Source organism: Aythya ferina (assembly GCF_964211825.1).
Source record: "Aythya ferina genome assembly, chromosome: 4".
Lineage (NCBI taxonomy): Eukaryota > Metazoa > Chordata > Aves > Anseriformes > Anatidae > Aythya > Aythya ferina.
In genome coordinates, this window is record NC_140300.1 from 42254384 (window position 1) to 42276469 (window position 22086).

Sequence of the window (22086 nt, forward strand, 5' to 3'; positions counted from 1 at the left end):
GCTTCCCCTTACCACACAGCAAGTCAATGGTGGAGCTGGAATTACAGCTTGGGAGGTTCCTGGCTCTTGCTGCACTACAATGCTGTGTAGAAAGGTCATTTCCCAAAATAGTACTGAAAGTTCCCATTTGTTATTGATAATAGGGCAACAAAGGGCTCTAGCTGTATTAATAGGTCACTGTATAATGTCCTTAATAATCCATAATTAGCAACCCTGCAAAAATGGCAACATTGCATTTTTCTTAGGCGGTATCACTTCCACAGTTAGTTTTGTCTACTCTCAGTAGGTATTTTTATTTTGTCTCTTCTAAAACCACTTTATTTAAAGGAAACAGACACATTCACAAAGTAGGCGTTAAATAGCCTCCCTGTTAACTGTCATGTTGGACCTCATATTGGACTCACCTTCAGATCTGTTCAGCTCCCCTTCCTCTGTGAGTACGTGCTTGTCATGGCACTGAAGTTTGACAGTCACTTTGAAGCTATCAAGCAGACTTCTGTCTGCCTAGAAGGAAAATATGGGCTGTTGGAGAAGGCTGTATATTACCTTCCATACCTTCTGTATACTATCTTCTTCTAGGAGGCTGATAATAGAGGGGTTTGGTGGCAACATTTTCCGTGTTGTGTGACAGCAAGCCAGCACTGGCATACTTGGGCAGTGTAGCAGCTGAGGTACAAGCATGGGAGCCCACAAAGGCACCAGTTTGGGTGGTCCCCAAGGCTTCCAGGAAGGAAGGCAAACCCCCATCACCACACAGCAGGACAGGGGACAGGAAGGTGAGTACTTGTGAAGGAATTGTCACAGATTTAATCACAGCCAGACTCAGTTCCTCCAGTGTACCTGGAGCTGGGGTGCCTGGTAGCTATTGCTTGATCTTTTTTTTTTTTTCCTTTTCTTTCTTGTTATAATATTCTATAACTCCTGAACTTATAAATGATAGTGGCACTCTAGCTTTTTGGCTTCAGCAGTCTACTACTGAAGGTTTCTGTTTCTTGTTTTTCCTCTAAATGAATTATTTGAACTTCCAGGTTATTTAGCAATTTAAGAAGGGCCATGGAGTAATAAGTATGAAGCTTGCGTTTGTTTTTTTACTGGGCACCTATATCTATATTCCAGTGAATGATGGTGGGAAGAGCGGCATACACAAAACAAATAGTTATTGAATCAATTTATCCAGCCCTGTTTTGGTTTGAGTTAGGGTGAAGTGTTTCCAAACAGGCAAACCCCAAGAGAAAAACAAAACAAAACAACACACCTCCCCCCAACAAAAACAAAAACAAATTAAAAAAAAAAACAAAACAAAAAAAAAAAACAAAAAACATAGATTGATGATTAGGAAAACAAAATGTGTAAGGAAAGTTAAGAAACCAGAACATGTATAGCATAGGGAAGTGGCAAGGTTGCTGTTCTCTCATCTTTATATCTGCAGATCTATGTATTTGAATTAACAAAGCAATACGAGCTTTATGTGCTGGATTTGCTTTTTAATGTGTGTTGGTTGAAGTAATTGGATCTATTGTTGTGGGCAGGGAATGCCAGCTTGGCTCTTACAGTCACTGACTTGTGAACATGACCTACAGGAGGTCAAAACACTGGAGAGCCTGCTCTGTTTAATTCTCAGAGGTAACAGTCACAATAGTTACTGCTTTGAAAAAATGATCTAAGTGATCCCTGCCTCTATCTAGTTTACTGTTTGTATTGTATTGTTTATATTTTTTAATTTTTTTCATCTCTATAAGTGGATTCAGAATTTTTTAGTTTTTTTCTTTCTTTTTTTGAAAGCACAACTGAATTTTCACAATGGAAGTTTGTTAAATAAATAATCATAGATTGAACTGTAAATGCTAGTGGTTTTGAGTGATATTTTGGTACTTGCTCAGCCATCCTGCTTTCATTCCTCCTGCTGATCAAGCCAGCCAGACATAGCCAAACAGTCCTGCATAGGAAAAACAGTGTACTTTCAGCTTGAGGAAAGAAAAAAAAAAAATCTCTTGTGATTGATGCCAAATGATTCCTGGTGAATGCTGATGGCTACATAATTTCAGCATTGAGTACATCTGCCTTCCCTACTAGGGAACTCCAGAGACACCTGAGAAAAAACATCCTACAAAAAGAGACAAATGCTCTCTTTAGTGAGTCTCTCAGTTCATGCTCCTGATCTCACTGTTTGGGCAGTGTAAGCTCCAGTCCCTGTGGCAGAAAGGGAGGCTTCAAGGTCTGTGTGGTTTGTATTTTCTGGCATCAGCTGGCTTAGTGGTTCTTCATGGAATGAATCCTTTCAGAGAACTAGGGGAGTTGCTGTCAATCCTCAACTTTCCTCCTAGAAGTCTGTCATAACATAGTATTTTAACACTATCCGTGCAGTGAAACTGCAAAAGATTTTGTAATCCATTACCAGATCTGGTGCAGTTAGAGAAAAGCAGGCATGGCATCAGTGACTAGATCTCCTGTAAGGTATACATTCCTGGATAGTTCAGGGGAAACTGAACTTCCTCGGAATTTCTTTCTCTTCCCCCTAAAATCCACCAAGATATAGGTACCACGTTATCTGTATTGAAGATTCAATTTGAGCTGATTTGGAAATTAATTTTTCCTTCTGGTGAATAGCTTTCTTCCACCACACTGCTCCTTAAAAGTGCTTATGTAAACGGCTATAACCTGTGCCTGCTATCAGGTTGGTTGGGATCTGTGGGCAGGCTTACATGTACTCTGTCATGCTAGTAATGTTTTTCCAGAACTAGGAGAATTCAGACCTCCTTAAATCCGGACTTGGACTTGCAACAGATTTGAGTATTTTTACCTCTTGCTAGACAGTCTTATTTTTAATTTGCTCTATGGCTTGGTCAGGGCAAGCAGCCTGCTGTATATCTGCCTGCACTTGTTTGGAATTGATGCAGTGCGCTGTGTTGTACTCAGATTTACAGCCAAGGTAAAAGGAACAACCACTTGTTACCGTCTTCTCCTGCCCCCCCCCCCCCCAACACATCAGCTGCTCAGTGCTCCCTCAGAAGCACATTGGACTGCTCAGAACCAGGGGAAGTGTGCTAAAGGAAACAGTGAACAGGGCCCTAAATCAATTGCCTCAGGTCTCGTCTTCTCCCGGGTTCTACGTTTCTGTCTTGCTTTCGACCAGGGCTCGTTCAGTGTTTGTGATGGGGAAGAGCCACTGAGGATATAAAAGGCTTTGCAGCTGGAGGAGAGGAGATGCAGGGCAGGCAAGATCAAGACTCCCAGCTGTTGTGTAAATAACTTTAAGGGCATAACTTTTTCAAAAGGCCTGTCCCTGGTTAAATAGTTCAAGTCATTGCTATTAGCCAGGAAACCTCGGTTCTTTAGCCCTAATAGATCCAAGTTAATTTGGATCCTCCTCTCCATCCCCTTTTCCCTTCTTCATATCTTCTGTTTACATGCTGTGACCTTACACAAACTATTTACCCCACTCTTTTTCTGTGTGATCATATTTTATAACTCTCATGACGGTGTATTTCTGCAATCTTTCAGCAGTGAACTGTACCCTGTATTTTGTTCCCTTTTTCCTTACTTATGGCTTAGATGGAAAGCTGCTTTGAGCCAGTGTGGAATTCGTGCTACTTTTAATTACAAAGAGTAAATTCCCACTTTTGCAAAGCTCCTCTCCTTCATTTTCTTCCTGATGGTATCTGTGCATCACTGTCTGCTGATGGACCTCTCTCTCACTGGCAAAGGCAGGTTGTGGTTCTGGCAGTACGAGGCACCTGACAGATGCAGCCCTCTTCTCTGCTGCTAGGTGTGATAAGGGAAAATGCATTTCTGAGTTGGAGTTAGGAAAGAAAAGAATCCACACTAGTCCCTGCCCAAATTCTGACTGTTTCTCTTCAAAAGACAGAACTATCATGCGATGGAGTCACTTGTGTTATGGTATGAAGTCTTTATTTATAGATGTATATAAATAAAAATCAGGCTTCCTCTAAAAACTGTCATCCTGCATCTCCCAAAAGCTGAAGAATCTGGAGTTAATGAGTGAGGCTGAGTCTCGAGAAAGAGCACCTTTCACTCAGAAAGACTTGTTTTAATTTGGCTGCTGACATGGGTTGCCTGCAGTTTCATCCTACAAAAAAAAAAAAGTTGTTAAAGTGTTTAAAAAAGAAAAGTTACTGCACTGCAGTATTTGATATGATGTTTGCATTATTTCATATTTTGCCTAAAATAAATCCAGTATAGTTGAGGGGGCATAAGATGCAGTTGGCAGCTCAGACAAAATAAGATGTGCTACCAGGGATGAGGATGGATAAGTCCTTACATAAGATCTTCATTGTCTGACATGAATTGTGTGAGGAAGATCATTGGAAGCAGGTGCCCTGAGCAGCTGGTGTGGTTGTCTGCTCTTCACCTTTCTAGGATGTAGGTTGGAACTATGCCATACTGTTCTGTCTTAAAAGGAGAAAAAGAATTGTGCTTTGGACTGGAAGTACCTGGAGGCTGGCTTCCATGTCTTAGAAATTGAGAAAAGCCAGTCCTTTTGCTTCAGTCAGCCTGTGATCCATGATGGATGCAGTCTCCATTTCCTAGTTAGGTGGGCATCAGTCTCTTTTCTGATACCTCTCATGACCAAAGTAACCTACAGGGTTGCAGGTAGGAAAGGGTTGGCTGCAGGTCTGAGTGTCAACTCCTCCACTTAGTGACCTGAAGCCTGGGTGGGGTCTCACACACGCTTGATTTTCCATTAGTAGGAGAAATGCTGCTTATTCACAAGAACAAGACCATGAGAAACATCAGTGGGGGCAAATGGATGGGGTTTCCTGTCTGGTGTGTGGACAGGCTGCTGTCCCCTCTTGGGCTGTCTGCCCGGTGTCCCCGATTGCCTACTGGAGGTGAAAAAGGTGACGTTTTCTTCCCTGCAACTTCAGAGCACGTAGCAGCTGTCTCTGGCCTGTGCCCACGGGTGGGAGGCTTCTCTGTGTCCTCATGCCTTCCTGGGAGAGCTTCCAAAGACGTTGGAAAAGGCAGGAGGAGACCTTTGCTTGAGGGTAACGTTATTTGTCGGCCATCCTCTTTACTGCCTTGGAGGGAAGGACAAACAAGGTTACCATCAGCTTCCTGTTGAAGGCTTCCTTGGGATGGTGTAAGTGTTCAGCTTTCACTTCAGTGACAATATTATGTGCACTACTGGGCATTGCACTTGCTCTTTCCTTTTCTGTTAACAGAAGAGACGTCTTCAGTAAGTCCGCTTCCACGACTGGGCCTGTGAAGAGAAGATTGGAAGGATTTAGCAGTCTCCCTGTAGAAGCAGGATAATTGATTTGAACTTGTTATGACACTGCAACTTGTGATGACTCTTGGGCTGCCCTTTGCAAGAACAGAGCAGGAGGAGGCAAGGTATGTGCGCTTCTGTGAGCACTGTTGTGGTAGCAGTTCTCTGGGTTTCAGTGTTTGCACAGTAAATTCAATGTCAACATGTACAGACAGCAGATCTCAGAGGAGTTAGAGGTAAATAGCCTTTCTTTTTGAGGTTTCTAGAGCAAGATGCAGAGCTAAGGGATTTCTTTCAGTTTTTGCCCTGTCATGAATTGGCAGGTGACTTGGGAGGAGGTGGTCCCTGGTCATTGGGCAGTGCCAAGAGTGAGCTTTGAACCGTGCAAGCTTTTGGCAGCTCGGGAACATTTGCACTGGCGACTTCAGAGTCCTGTCCTCTTTGTGGCTGCCAGCAACATTTTTTTGGTGATCTGCTTTATTTTTATTTGGTTATTAAAAGCAAAAGTTAGGTGGCTCAATCCCTCTGTTAGTCTGTCCTGGGAAGCTTAAAAAAAATAGTTCCCCAGGAAAAATGAACTCTGAACTATACAAAAACATACCACACCCATGTTGTTTTGCTTCCCTATATGCGGAGCGTTCCTGACATCTCAAAATAAGAGCACGGTTCTTGAGAAGCTGTTGGTTAGGTGACAAAAAGTGAATGCCAGGACTCACGTGACTCGTGCTGTCGGCAGCAAATGTAGAAGTTGAGGACCTGCCTGTTACAGTGACGAAATAAAAAATTCTGGTGGAAAAGGTCCATTTTTAAGGAAAGCTCAGGAAAACCTCTCTGTGTAAAGGATTTTGGGAGCTGGATCCAAAGGCAGTCGGGCAGCCCATGGCTGGTAGTGCTCCTCAGGAACCACACATTCCGCTCCACAGGAAATTCCTGTGTCTTTAGAAACTTGTCCGACAGCAAAACATTCCACTGGGAGAAACCTCTGAGTAATCCCAATGTATGGATCTTTTTCTTTCTTTCTTCTGAAGTGTTAGTTAGCAGCATTACCCTGAGAGCAGAATACTGGCAGGAACTGAGGAGTGAATGGGCCAGTCGAGGAGGGTAAACACTTCTGCCACCTATGAAAGGAAACTGTGAGCAAAGAGACCTTATCGTGCAAGTGCTGAGGTCCAGAGGAGGGTAACAGCGATGCTCATGAGTGAAAAATGGTTTATTCGTGGTGAGAGTGAGCAGAACAGGGCTGTCCGTGTTGGGCATGTAAGGTTGACTGCTATGAAATACTTTGGGGAAGGCTCATCAGGAACTATTTTTGTAATCCGAGCACTGAGGGGGCAATTTAGTATATTGTAGCAAACAAAGTACTTTGTAGCAAACAAAGTACTTTTTCCCACATAGTGGGTTTTCATGTAAATTGGGGAACTCGGTGCTGGAGATGCAAGTTTATAGACCAGATTCAGTGAGAGGCCAGTTCTGCTGTCCTTTCATAAGTACATACTTTTGCCTTGCACAGTCACGTTAGGAAGACCTTGGGTATAAATTACTCTCACAGCACCAAAGGAACCTTAGTTAGCTAAACAGAGCTTGGAAGAAAATACCACCAGATTCCTTTTTTTCCTGTTAAGTTCCCAGTTACACAAGCTGAGCTGGGCCAGCACCTGCGCCGGTCTTCCATCTGGGACCGACTCCCAGGCTCAGTCGTAAAGCAAAGCTGCTGCAACCGTGCTAACAAAGGTGCTCTGAACAGCAGGTGCACACCTGTAGAAGTGTATGGTAACCTTTGGTAGTGTACACAAGATTGCTTTCCAGTAAAAATTGGATGAGAATTAAATTGTATTATGAAATTAATTAGCTTTAATAGACTAGTCACGGGAAAATAACCACGTGTTTAACACAGAACGAGGTATTCCAATATGTCTGAATTTGGGTAAGTGATTACGTGCACCCTTAATTATATTTTCCTGGTTTGAATGGCTGGAGGACTGTTCTTCGTGGCTCTGTCTGTCTCAGAGGAATCTGTCACTTTGAATAAGAATGAAACTTGACTGGTAAAAATGCAATCTTGCCATAGTATCACCACATAACTGGATCTTATTTATTTTTAATTGACATGTCAACTTAAAAGATGTAATGCATATTTTAAAATTGCATTAACATTACATTCAGATCTTTTCATTGAGTTCTAGGTGTGCAGTCCCATTAAAAAAAGGTAGCTAGATATAAAAACATGAAGTCTTAATGCTTGCTTACTAAATATTCAGAGTGCAAACAGACATTGCTGATAATACATGCGAATGGAGCGATCCTGGTGTATTTTAAAAGTGTCACAGGCATGAGTGACAGACACCACTGTATGCATATTATTTCAAATCACACTGATGGAGTGTGCACTCCTAAAACTATGTATTTTTATTTATATTCCCATGCCATTTTATTTTTATTTTTCCTCAATTTCAGGAAAAAAAAAAAGATACTGTGATTTTATTGCTAAAACAACTGCTGCATCTAACTGTAATGGAATGCAATTGTATGCTGTGTACTAGGAAGTCTAGATGTCAGGAAAATGTTAATCCCTACAACACTAGAAATGCAAAACATGGATAATTTAGCATAATTTATTTTGCTGGTTCTAGCAAGAAATTCTGTCTGAATTTCCCCCCACAATTTTAGAGTTGTTGTTCCTACAGGGAAGCCAAGTGACTTTGTGCTCTCTCCTCAAGCAGCAGTTGCTCTCGGTGCCCAGACAAACTCTGTGTGCATGAGGCTACGCAGCATGAGACGTGCAATGGGGCAGGGCGTGCCTGAAGCTGGCTCCAGCCCTGGGGTCTGCCTTGGTGGCAAATTGGTGGGCATTGTGCTGGTAGTGCTGCTGTCACGGGTGAAGCAGCCGGCTTTTTGTGATCAGGGTGAGACCAGGCTAGTGTGGTTATTTGCAGCAACATGCTTGAGGAGGCAGTGAGAGCAAGGCAGGGAAAGTATGCTCACATTCATTTATACGGTCATACGCAAATAGGTTCTAAAGTCCTACTCAACTATGCATGAGCACGCTGGTTACATCTCTGACCCTCCCACCTGGCTTCCTGTTAAATCTGTTAAAAAGGAAAGTCTCCAGACTAGTGTGTGAATGAAAATTCCAGTCCTAAATAACAGAGACAGAAAGAATCAAGAAAACATTTGCTATGTTTTCTGTTTGTTTTCTTTGTTTTTTAACCAGCCAGAAAGTGAGGCCTATTTTTGGTTTTGGTCACATTAGGCTGTGCTGAATGTTGGCGTGAAGTTCTAGGAGCTCAGTGATAGCATTTTTCTATTCTTTATTTAAACAGGCACCTTCCCAGAAGAGCAACAGCACAAAGTTTGCAGTTCCAATGAAATGATGTCTGAGAAGTGCTGGTAAAGAAGATATGTGATAGAAATTAGAGGCTTGAAAAGTAAAGTAGAGAAGAAATATATGCAAACAGAGAATACTACAAGAAATCAAATAGTCTTCTTCGTGCTAAATTGGAAAGTGATTTTTTTTCTTTTTTGTATTTCCCCCCCCCCCCAGAGTTTTGCAATGTGTTTTATTTTAATCACAGTTGAGGGGGAGGGAAATGGAACAGTCAGTTTTATTTTTTTTAAGCTAGTATGAAAAACTTCCCTCATACAGCCTTAAAGTAGGGAAATAGGTTGCAGAACCTCCATGTGGCTGCACAAGAAATGCCAGATTATCACTTTTTACTCTCCCATATGCCTCTGTCTACAACTGCATTTTACTGTTGTTGCTGGTGTGTTTCTTTTTTCTTTGCTTTTTGTTTTTTAACTTAATGGAAAATTTCCTGTTGGTGTCCCTTGCAACTGTTCTGTGCCTGCTCTGAATCATGTTTCTCTTCTCTCTCTCATCTTCCTCTTTTTTTTCTTTCTCCTCTCTTCTCCCTCTCTCTCATCTCTCTTCTCTCTTCTCTTTCTCTTGTCTTTCTTGTCTCTGTCTTTTCCCTCCTCTCTCTCTCTTCTTTCTCTTCTCTTTCTTCTCTCTCTTCTCCCTCTCTTTCTCTTCTCTCCCTCTCTCTTCTCTCCTCAGTAGGTACTTAAGAGGGTCATACATGTAAGTATATCCACAGCCAGGTTCTTCAAAAGGCAGCTGTTGTGCACATGTGGCAGCACAACAGCTGCATTTCTGATGTGGTGCCTGGTATCCAGCAACTGGCTGGCTTCCTGGTGTACATAGCATTATTTTCCCAAGAGGCACACAACAAGCCCACAAGCCAAGTAGAATTCTGCGCTATTTCAGATGTAACCTGTTAACTCAGCCTAGATTTGCCAAAACACGTGTGACTTCCAGCACCAAGCCAGTCACGGCTCTTTAGAAGTGCTGTCCGCCAGCTGACGTGTCCTCCTCCCACTGAAGTGGGCAGCAGGCCGTCCCCCGCAACCTTCCCTCAGGTTCCTTAGGCCCAGGTGGTGATTGAAGACAGGATTTTAAAAAGTGACTAATAAATCGAACTGCTTGCTCAAGCTGAGGCACCTTGAAGATGCTTATCTTGCTGGGGGTATGACCTGAAGGCACTAAATCCACGCCCATCCCTTTGCCAGGGGCTTCTGCTGGACACTCAGGCCCTGGCTCCCCACGTCCAGAATTAGCTGTTTCAAAACAGCTACCTTAGTTTCAAAAACTTCATTGCAAAAGACCACGCACCTTCCCCTCGCAGGCTACTCGAGTGCCTCTGTGCTGAGAAGATGGCGTTCCACTTACTGCCATTCCACAGACAAAGCCGTGCTGGGCAGACCTCCGGTTCGAGTGATTGTGCTGGCGCTTTATTAGCTCTCCGAAAATATATAGCAGAGAAGAGGCTGTGCGGGCTCTGCACAGTCTGCCTGAGCTCTGACCCCGCGGGCAAGAGGCTAGATTGCTTTTACAGCCAGTACTTAACCTTTCTGACGAGACTTGTCAACAAGGAAACCAATTAGCAGCAGATATGATGGCAGATGATATAATGCAGATGCCTGTTTGTTAGGAGCACAACTGGTATGTTTTTAACACAACACGTATTTTAAAACATGGCTCTGAATTAATGACGCCATCCCGCACAAAAATCACTCTACGGTTGAGTTTCTGTCTTTGAGTTTTTTTTCAAAGTCTCTGCCTTAAGCCCTGTTCTGGTGGACTTATGGCAGGTGCAAGATCATAAGAAATAACAGAACTTTTGAAATAATCAAAAATTTTCCACTTTTAAATATTTTTAAATTAATGTAGATGGCATATTCAAAATATATGGAGCTGCAGAATGTGAAGAGGGCAGTTCTTGCCATCTGGAGTGGGTCTAGACACAAACTGAGATGTTCTCTATGACCGCACAAATGTATATCGGTGTGTATATATCAGAAAAATAAAACAGTTCAGGGAAACCTGAGTTAATTGATTAACACTGTGCAGATCTACATGCATGTTATAGCCACCTGCTGGAAAGGACAGTGGCTCCTTATTGCATAATTATGTGCCACCTGCCACCAATACCTCTCTTTGGGTACAGGTAAGGTTCCTCTGTCACAAATACAGAAACATGGTTTGGAGGAGGTGGGGTGGGGGGAGCTAGGGGTGGAGCTTAACAGGACAGCTGATATTTTGGTTGAGATTTGGCCTGATCATTTAAAAGAAAGCTAACAGTAAAACACAATGTCGGGAGCAACTAAAGGACTTGCTAGCTGACTTAATTGATAGCTGACTGTGTGTCCAGGCAGGACAATTCAATCCTCTGCTCTGGCCATTCCTAGAGAAATTGTTCTCTTCGGAAGAGAAAGTGGGAAGTACCACAGCACTATATGCTACATGTCAGGCCACAGGGATGCAAACACTTTGAGAACCAGCCGTGTCCCCTCTCCCTCTGCCAGCCCAGATGCTCTTTGACTCACTGTACACATTCTCTGCTTGTTTGGACTGAACCTTTCAACCAACCTCTGAAACCTTTTTCTCAACTCACCTAACAGTTACTGTCATTTACAACAGACCTGTAACAATTTACAGTTACTGTTTTAAAACCATCAAGATACAATCTGCATCTGGTGGATCAATCTCTTGAGATATCTTTCAAAATCAAACCCAAGAACTCGCATGATCAGCTTTTAATTGCTAGGATAACTATAGTTAAAAAAAAAAAAAAAAAAAAGAAAAGAAAAGAAAACACAACCAAACCAAACCAACAACAATAAACCAACAGAATTTCATTTTACAGCACAAGAGGAAAGAGCGTCTCTGTGTGAACACAGTCGACTTACCATTCTAATGTCAACGCTGTAGAAGCCTTCCCTTCACATAAGCAGTCACCAGCAAAAGGAGGACCAGTGGATTCAGCACACGAGCATTAACAGCACTGCATTCTCTACCAGGTACTGATAGAAGGCCTGGAAATTAACATCCCTCTCCCAGTAGAAAAATACATTTTTTTTCAATTGATTAGACCTTAACGCTGTCCCAGCTGAGGGCAAAAGACAATCTGGATTTATTGAATGTTAACATTAATTTTTATTAATGGATAATTTTTATCTAATGCATACCCATTTTTTTTTCCCTTGGTTAGCGTTTATAAACTCTTTTTCTTAAGACGTTAAGTATCTTTTTGTGTTCAATGTGGCCAATAACATCTTTGCTTTCCTGTCTGATTTAAATTGTTGCTAACATCTTACCTCTTTTCCGTGTATCAACTTGTCTTGTTGGAGAATACTCCTCCATGCCTCCCCCCGTAAATCAACCCTAAAATCTACTTAAGGTGGTCTATAATAAGCCAGGAAGGAAAAGAAAAAAGAAACTAAGGGTATAGCCAACCTTTTTAATTAGAGTATATTGTACTTCCAAACTGGATACACTAGAAATTGGCAATGCAACATAAGATGCAAAGGAATATACCAGTTACTGTCAAAATGACCCTGTACAGCCTTATAATGCAAAAAGCTTTATACAATACAAATTTTTATTAATGTACACAAACCTTGACAGAAGGATATCTGAACATAATACAACAAGTTAAAAAAAAACAAAACGACAGAAGAAAGAAAAAAAGTACTGAGAACTTTAACTGAATTACTGAATGGAAAAACACACTACCTTTCATTAAAGAATGCATAGGGATAAACCAGTATGAAATTAGCTTCATGGTGGGGGGAATTTATCAGAACTGTTGGTCTTTATAGTAGGAAGGGGTATCTCTGGAGAACATTCCTTTCTTTAGTCTTGAAACTGCAAACCAATTATTTTAATATGCACGAGCTCTGATAAATACCGTTTTTCTTTTTTTCTTAAAAAAATAAAAACCTCCTAACACACTTTTCCTTACAGAGAAAACTTCTATAACTTACCAGAAAGAATGAATTTATCCTTTCCAAAGTGCTAAACAAATTTCCCAGGTACATTAAACATTACTATGTCAGATACTGCTACAGTGGACCATCGTTGAACACATGGCGTTTGTATGCTGACAGCTCCTTCTTGGAAGTTCCAGCCCTAATTACATTGCAGCTTGAGTTACAGAAAGTAGCCTAGCAATATTTGTACTTCCTCCTCCTAGACAGCTGTACTTTACCTGTTGGTTTGAAAAATAAGCTTTTTGAGTTGGAAGTGTTTCCTCTGCTATGGTGGGGTCAGAGATAGATGAGCTGAGCGTATTGTATAGAACTGGTATAGTTTCCGGATGCAGATTGCATATTTCATGCTGTTGAGATACTCTTTTTTTTTTTTTTTTTGCCTTTTTTTTTTTTTTTTTTTTTTTGCTTTGTGTATTTACTAATAGAGCACTTTCTATTTTGTCTGTACTCCCAGCGGAGTTGCCAGGAGTTCTGATGGAGTAAAGCATGGCAAACAGGGCCCTGAGTTACTTGCATTGTTTTCTAAGGTTTATACATGCTTTGGAACAGATGGCTTTTCTTTACTGCGTAGACAGACAGAACTGCCACATGCTCGTTAGAACCAAAACTGTCTGCTGGAATGTAAACAAAATGGTGGGACTTCTCTGCCCTTCAATTAATAATTCCAAACAATAACTGGCTACTCTTTTGGATGTCTCCCCTTGTAGATAGCTTCCAGGATGTTAAACAGGAGTGCACAGATCAGGATGTACTCCCCGAACAGGGAGAGTTTGGTCATGACAGTGGAGGATGTTTGGCCATCCCAGTGCAAAACAAATGTAGGAATCTTGCTCACAGATTAAATGATGCAAATTTTGCATCAAAAAGTATTTCTACACATGCTTCACTTAAGAAGTAATGAAGATTGAGATTATGTTTCTACTTGCGTGTATGGCTCAGAGCCTTTGTGGACCAGAAATGCCTTCCTGAACTGGGGCACTGCATTAGTGCTGTCACAAACAAGGGACTGGCTCCAACTGGTCTGTCAGGATCTCTCCATCCCACAACAACCTGTAGAAGAAGCTGCCTCAGGACAGCATGAGGGTGGATGGGTAGCACATCAGATGCGCCTCAGCACATCTCTTACAGTGGCTTGGCCAAGGGAGGGAGAGGGGGGACTGAAAAAAGCTAAGTCAGACATCTCCAATACCTGGTGAAAGACAGCGAGATCCAATTCCGAGAGACACCATGGAAAATGATAATCCAGTAAGAAAGCATTCCTGTAAGTCATGCGATAATTCTGAAATGCTTCGTATTTTATACTTCCAATTTTAATGCAGAATATTTTTAATTCTGATCTTTCTTCCTGGATATTAAGTTGTCTATGAAACAAATCAATTAACAGTCAGCTTTTCTTCTTTAAGATTGCTGTTGTCATTTTGAGATTAACAAAGGTTATACAACCAATCCACATTTGCTTCTTCCTGCAATAAAGTGCTACATATAACATGTCATTTTAATGACCACAAAGTAAGAGCATTAAATAAGTATAAAGTTAGCTTCCTAGCAGTGTACACTCTATCAGCCATTAACAAAAAAGAATAAAGTATTACTAATAACATAGAGGGTATTGATAGGACCATAGAATCTGCAAGTACAATTGAAATAGTGAGGGTATAAAAGAGAACTGTATGGTTCAAACAGTATCTTTTTTATAGCTTTATATTTCAAAGAAGTTACTGGTACCTTTTCAAATATACAGTCATATTACCTTCATCCCACAGAATTTTTTCCTTTTTTTTTTTTTTTTGCAAGTGAGAAACAAACTAGTGCAAGACTAAAGCACTGTGCAAATCTGCCTTTTTTTTTTTAGTCTGAGTATTTATACCCAGAATTTATCCATACCCTTTGTAAAAATCCCCTTTGTTGGATTTTTTTTCCACCATAGATTTCTAGTTACACAAGTTGTTCCTGCAAACTAAAAGGTAACCACTGCATAATACAGCATATATATATCTATACATAATATTTATATGCCCTTTTAAAACAAAAGATGTATGCTATGGCCCAGGCTCAGGTGTTTGTTATACCTGCGTAACAGCTGAGAAGAATTGGGCCTGCTGTGTGGGTGTGTAGACTGCATACACTGCATGTGCATGTGCGTGTATACACACACACACACACCTTTCGTCGTCATACTGTCACCCTGCTGTGCTGAAAGCCATTTCTTCCTTATCAGCTCTACCCAAAATCCTCAGACCTTGACAACTCAATACAAGGCAGCAAACAACTAAAGGAAGCTGCAGGCAGCACTGGAATCATGCACCTGGCCACCCTGAACCAAGAGTTACTCCTGCCACAACTCTACAGTTCAGGGGGGCACAGAGTGCAGGGAAGGAGCAAGTGTGTTCAAAGGGGAAAAATAATACTTAAATAAGCCAAGACAAGGGATGTGCAAAAGCAGTGTCATGGCACACTACAGACAGACTCTCTTTCACACACCCACACGCACACGAAGACCAAAAATAAAATGCATCAATATGTAATCTTACAAGTGCTGATTGCCATTAAGGACACTCTTTTTCAGCTTAACAAGACAAAATAGTTTCTTAGATAAGAGTACTGGGAACATGCCTCTGAAGGTAGAAGTATGCAGTAGGTCACCTCTTGAAGATTTAATAAAGCAGCTTTCATGTCAATGCAATAAGTATACACAAAGCCATTTTCTAAACCTTACTAATGGTATAGTACAAGTGTTCGTTACCTCTTCGGTCTACGGTTTGCAGCAATGTATGTATACCTGCTGGGTTTGTCAGGGTATTTTTGGTACAGAATGGAACTGCCCTCAGACAGTTTCTGCCCTTTCTGTTAGTCCAAGATAGGCAAGGAAGGAGTGTTTAGGTGAAGAGGCACCTCCCGGTGCAGTCTGAGGTCTGGGTGGATGGAATGTGAGATCGTAGTGGTTTTTGGGGAAAAACATTGTTAAAGGAATAAGGTGGGCAAACTCTGAGTTCCAGTATTTATCAAAGCACAGGGAAGTGCCGTTGATGGCCAAGGCTTTCACCGCCAGGTTTGGCTCTGCCCCACTGCTGTGTGCAGCCGACATAGCCACTGTCTGCAGAGCCTGGGAGGCAGACATAACTGAGAGGGGTGACAGGAGGTTTCTGGAGCTGTTCACTGGTAGGAGTGGACTGGCTTCCTTGGAGGTTGAATACTGGCCCTTCTTCTCCTCTTCGGAGCAGTCCCCGTTCTGGTGCTTCTTCACATGGCGGCTGAAGACAAAAGGGTGGGTAGTCTTGAACAGGCACTCATCGCAGCTGAAAGTCTGGCGTGGAGCATGCTTCAGTTTCTTGTGCAAGTTGAGATTGTCTTTGCGTTTGCAGCTGTAGCTGCACTGGTCACAGTGAAAAGGGCGCTCGCCAGTGTGGACACGCACGTGTTCAATCAGCTTGTTGGCCGTCTTGGACAGGTAGCCACACTGGTCGCACTTGTAATGGTTGCCAAGCCGGTGCTCTCGGATGTGCATCTCCAGCTCCAGCTGATTTGCTTTCACTGTCTGGCAGATCCGACACTTGTACTCCATCTTGTAGTGAGTCTTCAGGTGGCACTCCATCGCTGCGGGGCGGTTAGTGGAGTAGATGCAGAACGGGCACCTGGCAACACAGCAGGGAAGGGCAGGGAGAAAAAAGAGGAGTCACTCAGCTGGAAGACCTGCATTCCTGGGTTAACCCCGACAATCAGCCCCTCTCTGACCTACTAAAGCAGAAAAAAAGGCACTTAGCCCTCCCTGTACAGTCTCTTTAGAATATTTGATTGACCTTGACATGCCTCTACTTAGAGTAGCTTTGCCCATTAACGGCAGCAGAGCTCGCTCGTTCCTTGGGAAGCACCGATTCACTCTGAAGGAGCATCCCTTAATCGTGCTGGCTTACCTCCACGGGGCGGCTTCTGCAAAGCAGGCCAGGTTGTGCAGAGTGGCTGACAGGCTCACAGGTGCTTTGTGTAATGACATTCTTAGTGTTTGCACAAAGTCACGTTTGCCATTTTGTCCATTCAGAACTGGTTTAAAATGAATGCTTACAGACGAATATGAAAGCAGCTGTTTAAGTAAAGATGGAATAAACTTGTAATACCACATGTACAGCAAAAGCCTAGAAAATTCCTTTTATGTGACCTTGAACAATAAGCTTGCTGGGTATCCAGCTAGAAACAGCTGAAAGTTGGTCTGCTGGATGATTTGTAGGGATTCCCATTGCTGGGAGATGAGCTAGCCCACGCTCAGAGGGTGTGTGTGCTTGGCAGGGCTTGCCTACAGCTGCCTCTGCCACAGCAGGAATTGTTCCTGTGGGGGAACAGGATGTGGGCTCTGCTTACTCACAGCAGAAAGCGTCCGGACCGGGGTGGACATGGCAAAGGGCCTCACCCCTGGTTCCTGGACCAGGAAGGGCTGAGAAGGCTGGAGCCTTGAAAGCTTGGAAGTGAGCCTGAGCTGAACAAGCCTGGACACCAGCGAAACCAAAGCACACCAGCTCCTGCTTCATGTTGTTAAGAGGAAGTTGGTGAAGACAGCTACCTGCCAGGAATCTCTGCTGCATTAAACAAAGTGTACTGCCTTCCAGGTCTAGCTCGTGAGCTAAAGGAGCAAGCCTAGATAAAAAGATAGAGCTCGTGCACCTGGCTGCTGTCTTACAGATGCCTCCATCTCCCGCAGGTATGCATTCACCATTTAGCAGGTCTGCCACTTGTGCTCTGTCGTTAAAGATTACTTCTAAGCAGAGATCCTCTTGCTCCATGTTTGTTTTCCCTTGCTACAAATGGTTGCACATACAGATTTAATTTTATCCAGCTAATAATCGAGAGACTCCTGAGCACAGTGAACAATACAGGAGGACAAACAGATAGTAAAACATCCAGACACTTTTCCTGATGCAACATCAAGTACTCTGATCCAGAGAGGGAGCCTGGCACTGAGGCTGCTAAAGCGATTAGCTCTATTGCAACAGAGAACTCAGCTGTCTATACACACATACCTCTCCTGGGCTGGGTGCTCTCTGGATCAGAATCTCAGATTTTGATCTGGAGCTGGAGGAATCATGTTATTTTCTCTTCCCCCACAGCAAACAGGAGACACAAAAATACAATTTACTTAGATCTCTTCAGGCTCTTCTGGATGCCTTAAGAAAAAAAAAAAATCAGAGCTTTTTCTTAGGTGCAGCTTTCAAGGTACCTCATTATTACTTGAGCTGGGCAGGAATAACTTATGTAGACTGAGAAGCCCGTTCTGTCAGGAAGGTCTGAGTCATAGGTCATGGTTTTTCCTTGGTAAATAGAACAGATTCTGTGCAGCTTAAACCCAAAGTGCATTAGACAACTGGTCTGTACATCCAAGACAGACATCCCGTCGTTCTGGCACGCTACTTGTTTCTCAATCTGGTCTTCTTCCCAGATTCAGTCATCACATCTCAAGTGATCACAGATCCCAATTCATGGAACTACTGAGCTGGAGACCAGACGCTGCCTGGCAAACAGAACCAGTTTCACAAACTGCAGAGCAAACTGATAGAGCTGCTCAGGGTGACGCTGAACGCGGTGCACCAGTCACCTGACAGTTACAGCGCACCGAAAACACTGGTTTGCTTAGCCAGGGCAACGCAAGCAGGGAGTCCTGTGCTGAACCCTAGATGGGCTTGAAGTGGTTCCAGCCTCTTTTTCCTGCAGCAGCTGGAACAGAGACCAGGGGCATACATCTTGCATAATGTCACATTGCCTGCGCGCAGAGAGCAAGCATATGGCCCCAGCAGTCACTCCTTCCCTCAGGGGTCCAACTTTGACATACGGGCACACTCGCTCGCTAGAAACATTGCTCTGCACCAAAAGACCTTAGAAGCAGCACTCTAGCCAAAGACAAAAGGTCTTTTTTTCTTAAGAGTGTGTTACTTGTTACATCTTAATTTATACAATAGAGATTATTCTGTGGCATGCAAACCAAAGCAGTGAGCATCAAAATTGTTAGTTGCTGGAGAGGGCTGACTTTGCATTAGCATCTACAAGGGTTATAAAGCAACTGAGAGATCTGATTTTGGGAAGCTGACGTCATACATAGCTGCACAGATCATACAGGATTTAGTTTCTTTGAGCCAGGTGCAGAATAGAGAATGCGCTGTGTGCTCTACTTTGCTCCAATGCCTTCAAAAAAAACCCTCTTAGTTTCACAGCACCTCTGTGCAGTACTGCCTCATTCTTTTAGGATCCACGCTGTCTCCTATTTGACTTGAAATGGGAAAGGGCCATACTTTGCTACAGCTCTAAAACCAGTGGACACTAGATCTACTACTAGCTATCTACTATAATGATGCAAGCCATTGTAAGGCAACTGTAAAGGACTGGGCTTATATTATCTAAATAAAGGAAGCCCCAAATCTGGATTCCCAGACATTTAGCTAATCTTTTCTAGTTGACTTCCTTTTGTCCTATCCCCAAAGTATTAAAGATGCTTAACACAGTAAAAGTTTGTGTACTTGCTTTCCTTACTTGAGCCCACCGGTGGGGACAGTGTGGCATTTCTTGTGCTCCAATAATTGCTCAGGTGTCTTCATGAACTTGTGGCACACGTCACACTCAAACATCCGTGTGATCAGGTGGATTTGCAGATGGCGCTCAAACATATTTTTTGTTTTGCAGACAAAGTTACAGAAAACGCATTCAAAGCCTGAAGAATGAAAAAGAGAAAAATGCATTCCTCATATCGTGGCCGGATTTACTGCACAGAAGGTGACAGTTTGTGTTTGTTTAATAGGGTATTACCTTTCTCTGACTTCTCTTCAGTATTCAGTGAGGTCTGAGTACCAGGCACTACAGAAATGACTAGCAGGTTGTTTGAACCTTTATTTTTTGGAGTTACATCTGCATCTTCTTTGCTGTTGGCAGAGTCACTGAGCGCTGACAGCGAAGATGAAGATGGACTGTTAGATTCACTGGGTGTCTTCCTCTCTTCAGCTGAAAAACAGGAATAAAGAGCAATAACTAGTACAGCAAATTAGATGAAAACTCATTTTTAAATTTCAGAAAAAAAAATTATTTATACTTAAAGTTAATCCAAACTTGCTTCTAAACAAGTCTGAAATCAATTAATTGGTTAAGGAAGCATCATAATTTCACCTCCTTCCATTTTATAAGTGTTTACAGTAGTATATCTCTGTTTTTCCTAGAATGTATTCTGTCTGCAGTGGCACGAGCCCTTGTCCATCGTATTCTGCTGCAAGTCAAAAAAACTGGACGGGCAAATCATTACTTCCCATCCATGTGTTGGTTTATTCAGAGCTGTGTTAATATGAACTGTTAGCAAAGTCTGGTTTTATCTACAGGATAAAGTCCCCTGATAGAGGCGTCTGCAAAGAGCAGTGTGTGCCCAGCTTTAAACTCATGAGCGGCACCTTTAAGTAAGTCTGAGATAAAAATGTAGGAATGCACTAATGAAATCTGATGACCCAAGCTGTCAATAGGGAGGATGACTGGGATATCATACAGAAAGATTCACTGACCTTGGGGACCAGAGTAATAGAAATGGAATGAAATTTAATAGTACAGAGTACAAGGCTATGACCTGAAGGGCCAGTAACAAGAATTTTTGCTACAAATGAGGAGTGCTTAAGTTGGAAACAGTCAAGGAAAATAAAAGAAGAATTTGAGCAGAACATGGGATGAATATGAGCTATCAGCATGGTAGAGCCTCCAAGGAAGGTAAATATGATCACAGAACGTTATTGTCTGAGTTATTCCCAGTAGCTGCTGCTGTTTTACGCTACCACCATTACTTATTTCATTTCAACAAATCCACCACGTATGGCAGTGATTGTGTATGTCAAGAGCAGGGATTCTAACAAGAACACACACAGTGAGGGATTGGTACAGTAAGAAAAGAGTATTTCTTGTAAGAAAAGGCTCTACGAACGTTTAGATGGGATTAAGTTGTTCTCCAGGAATATACGAAGGAATAAATACAGTGGGAGGGCCGAAGAAAGGTGGAAGGGCAGAGGTGGACTGCTGTTTCAGACTGAAGACAGTTCTGGCACAAGAACAAAGTATGTGTGTTCTGATTATCAGTAATACACATGCTGGAAATTTTAGAAAGGTACCTAATCTTTAATGCCAGAAAATCTGCAGCTGCCTGTCTGTTGGAATAGCTGGTCTGAAACAATTCTACTTGCTTGAAGACATCTGCCAAGACCCTTATGAACAGATCTTTTATGACTCAGTAACCTTACAGGGTAAGGGGCTGGGGTCAAGTGACCCACAAAATCCGTTCTACTTTTTTGCCTCCATATTTGCCATATGTGTAAGCCCTTGCTGAACTGCTTGCTGAATGGCTCATTTTGACAGGGTGAATGAGGAACAAATAATTAAAAGAGAGGCTTTAAAAGACAAGCAGCATCTCCAGTCTTTTAGCCATGAGAGAAAGATGCAATTGAGTACAGCTCAGTTTTGAGCTTTCCATGTGGATGGCATTTCTCCATTTGCCTTGACTTCCTACATCTGAAATAGAGATAGGTTAAGTTTGGGTGAAGACAGAGTTGTAAGGGAACGCTAACACCTCAGATAGCAGGGAGATGGGAGCAGTGTTGTAGTGCTGAGAGCTGTGCTGGCACAAAATCCCATGAGGGCCTTCCATTCCAGTATTTCTGTAGGGACATTTAACTTATGTATTTGTAAGCACAAACAGCTGCATTCCACTCTCCTTTCTCCTTCTCCATATTCCTGTTTTCCCACTTTTATCCCTGGAGGATAAAAGGAGGCGCAATTTAACAATGGGAAAATTGTGCAGGATGCAATTCAGCTTCAGTATTGCAATACAATTATTAGTAGCTTGTGATAGCAAAGTCCTTCTGCCTAGCGTTATAAGAGAAATTAATTAAAAGAATTCTAATTTTCTTCTCCCTAAATTATGCCAGACTTCATTAGCTGGACTACGCACATGGAGCTTGTTTGAAAACTGCTGTTGCTCTTATCTTTGGCTATTAAGTGAACAGGACCAAGGAGACTTGGTCTGGTATTCAATATAAAGTTGCATTTAAGGCATTGCTGAATCGCAGTGTCGGCTAGGCGTCAACATGATATTCCAACCTGACGGACTGTGGAGGTGAACAAACTGAAGACCAAAGCTCAATATTTTGTGTGTTACAAACTTAGAGCCAGGTATGCATAATTAGCACTCAAAGTCACCTTATCATCTCTGAAGTCAAACCAGGATTTTGATGAAAATTTAAACCAGTCAAAAAAACACAAACAATGTATGCTGACTTCAACCAGGGAGGGGATTTGGGGGATGTGAGGAAGGAAGGCTAAGTAGTCCTTCATTTATTCCCCTAAGCTTGAAAATTGATCTGCACTACCAGATTATTTGCCTGGCTGGAGTCCAATTCACTTCAGCTTTGAGAGATCAGGCCTTAATTAGCAAGCATTTCAGTGAAAGTAAAAAGAGTGCTGATGGCAAGTGTGAAGGTTGCACCTAAAAAGCAGGGAAGAGATCACTGCAGCTGGGAGAGGGGGAT

The 22086-nt window shown here is 42.4% G+C and overlaps 1 protein-coding gene and 3 long non-coding RNA genes across 9 annotated transcripts in view; 2 read left to right on the forward strand and 2 right to left on the reverse strand.

Moving 5' to 3' along the window:
* Nucleotides 1-1794: 1794 nt before the first annotated feature.
* LOC311436453 lies at nt 1795-10755 on the forward strand. The gene is made up of 4 exons (XR_014692864.1): nt 1795-2215; nt 5184-5355; nt 8551-8630; nt 9797-10755. It is a non-coding gene; the product is annotated as an uncharacterized lncRNA (long non-coding RNA).
* Nucleotides 2901-5172, reverse strand: LOC311436456. The gene is made up of 2 exons (XR_014692867.1): nt 4452-5172; nt 2901-4087 (listed from the first exon to the last, which is right to left on the reverse strand). It is a non-coding gene; the product is annotated as an uncharacterized lncRNA (long non-coding RNA).
* A 682-nt stretch (nt 10756-11437) lies between the features above and the next one.
* LOC311436455 lies at nt 11438-22083 on the forward strand. The gene is made up of 3 exons (XR_014692866.1): nt 11438-11587; nt 19220-19309; nt 21487-22083. It is a non-coding gene; the product is annotated as an uncharacterized lncRNA (long non-coding RNA).
* ZNF827 (zinc finger protein 827) overlaps nt 11780-22086 on the reverse strand; it is a 125319-nt gene continuing 115012 nt past the window's right edge. For 5 of the 6 annotated variants that reach the window (XM_084518649.1, XM_084518648.1, XM_084518652.1 and 2 more), the window contains 3 exons: nt 19343-19534; nt 19070-19247; nt 11780-16191 (listed from right to left, as the gene is read on the reverse strand). In XM_084518649.1, coding sequence (XP_084374775.1) covers nt 15384-16191; nt 19070-19247; nt 19343-19534 — 1178 coding nt within the window. In that variant the 3' untranslated portion in view covers nt 11780-15383. Of the gene's footprint in view, nt 16192-16470; nt 16638-17568; nt 17713-19056; nt 19248-19342; nt 19535-22086 lie in introns of all 6 variants that reach the window. The other variant, XR_014692862.1, reaches the window with a different exon arrangement.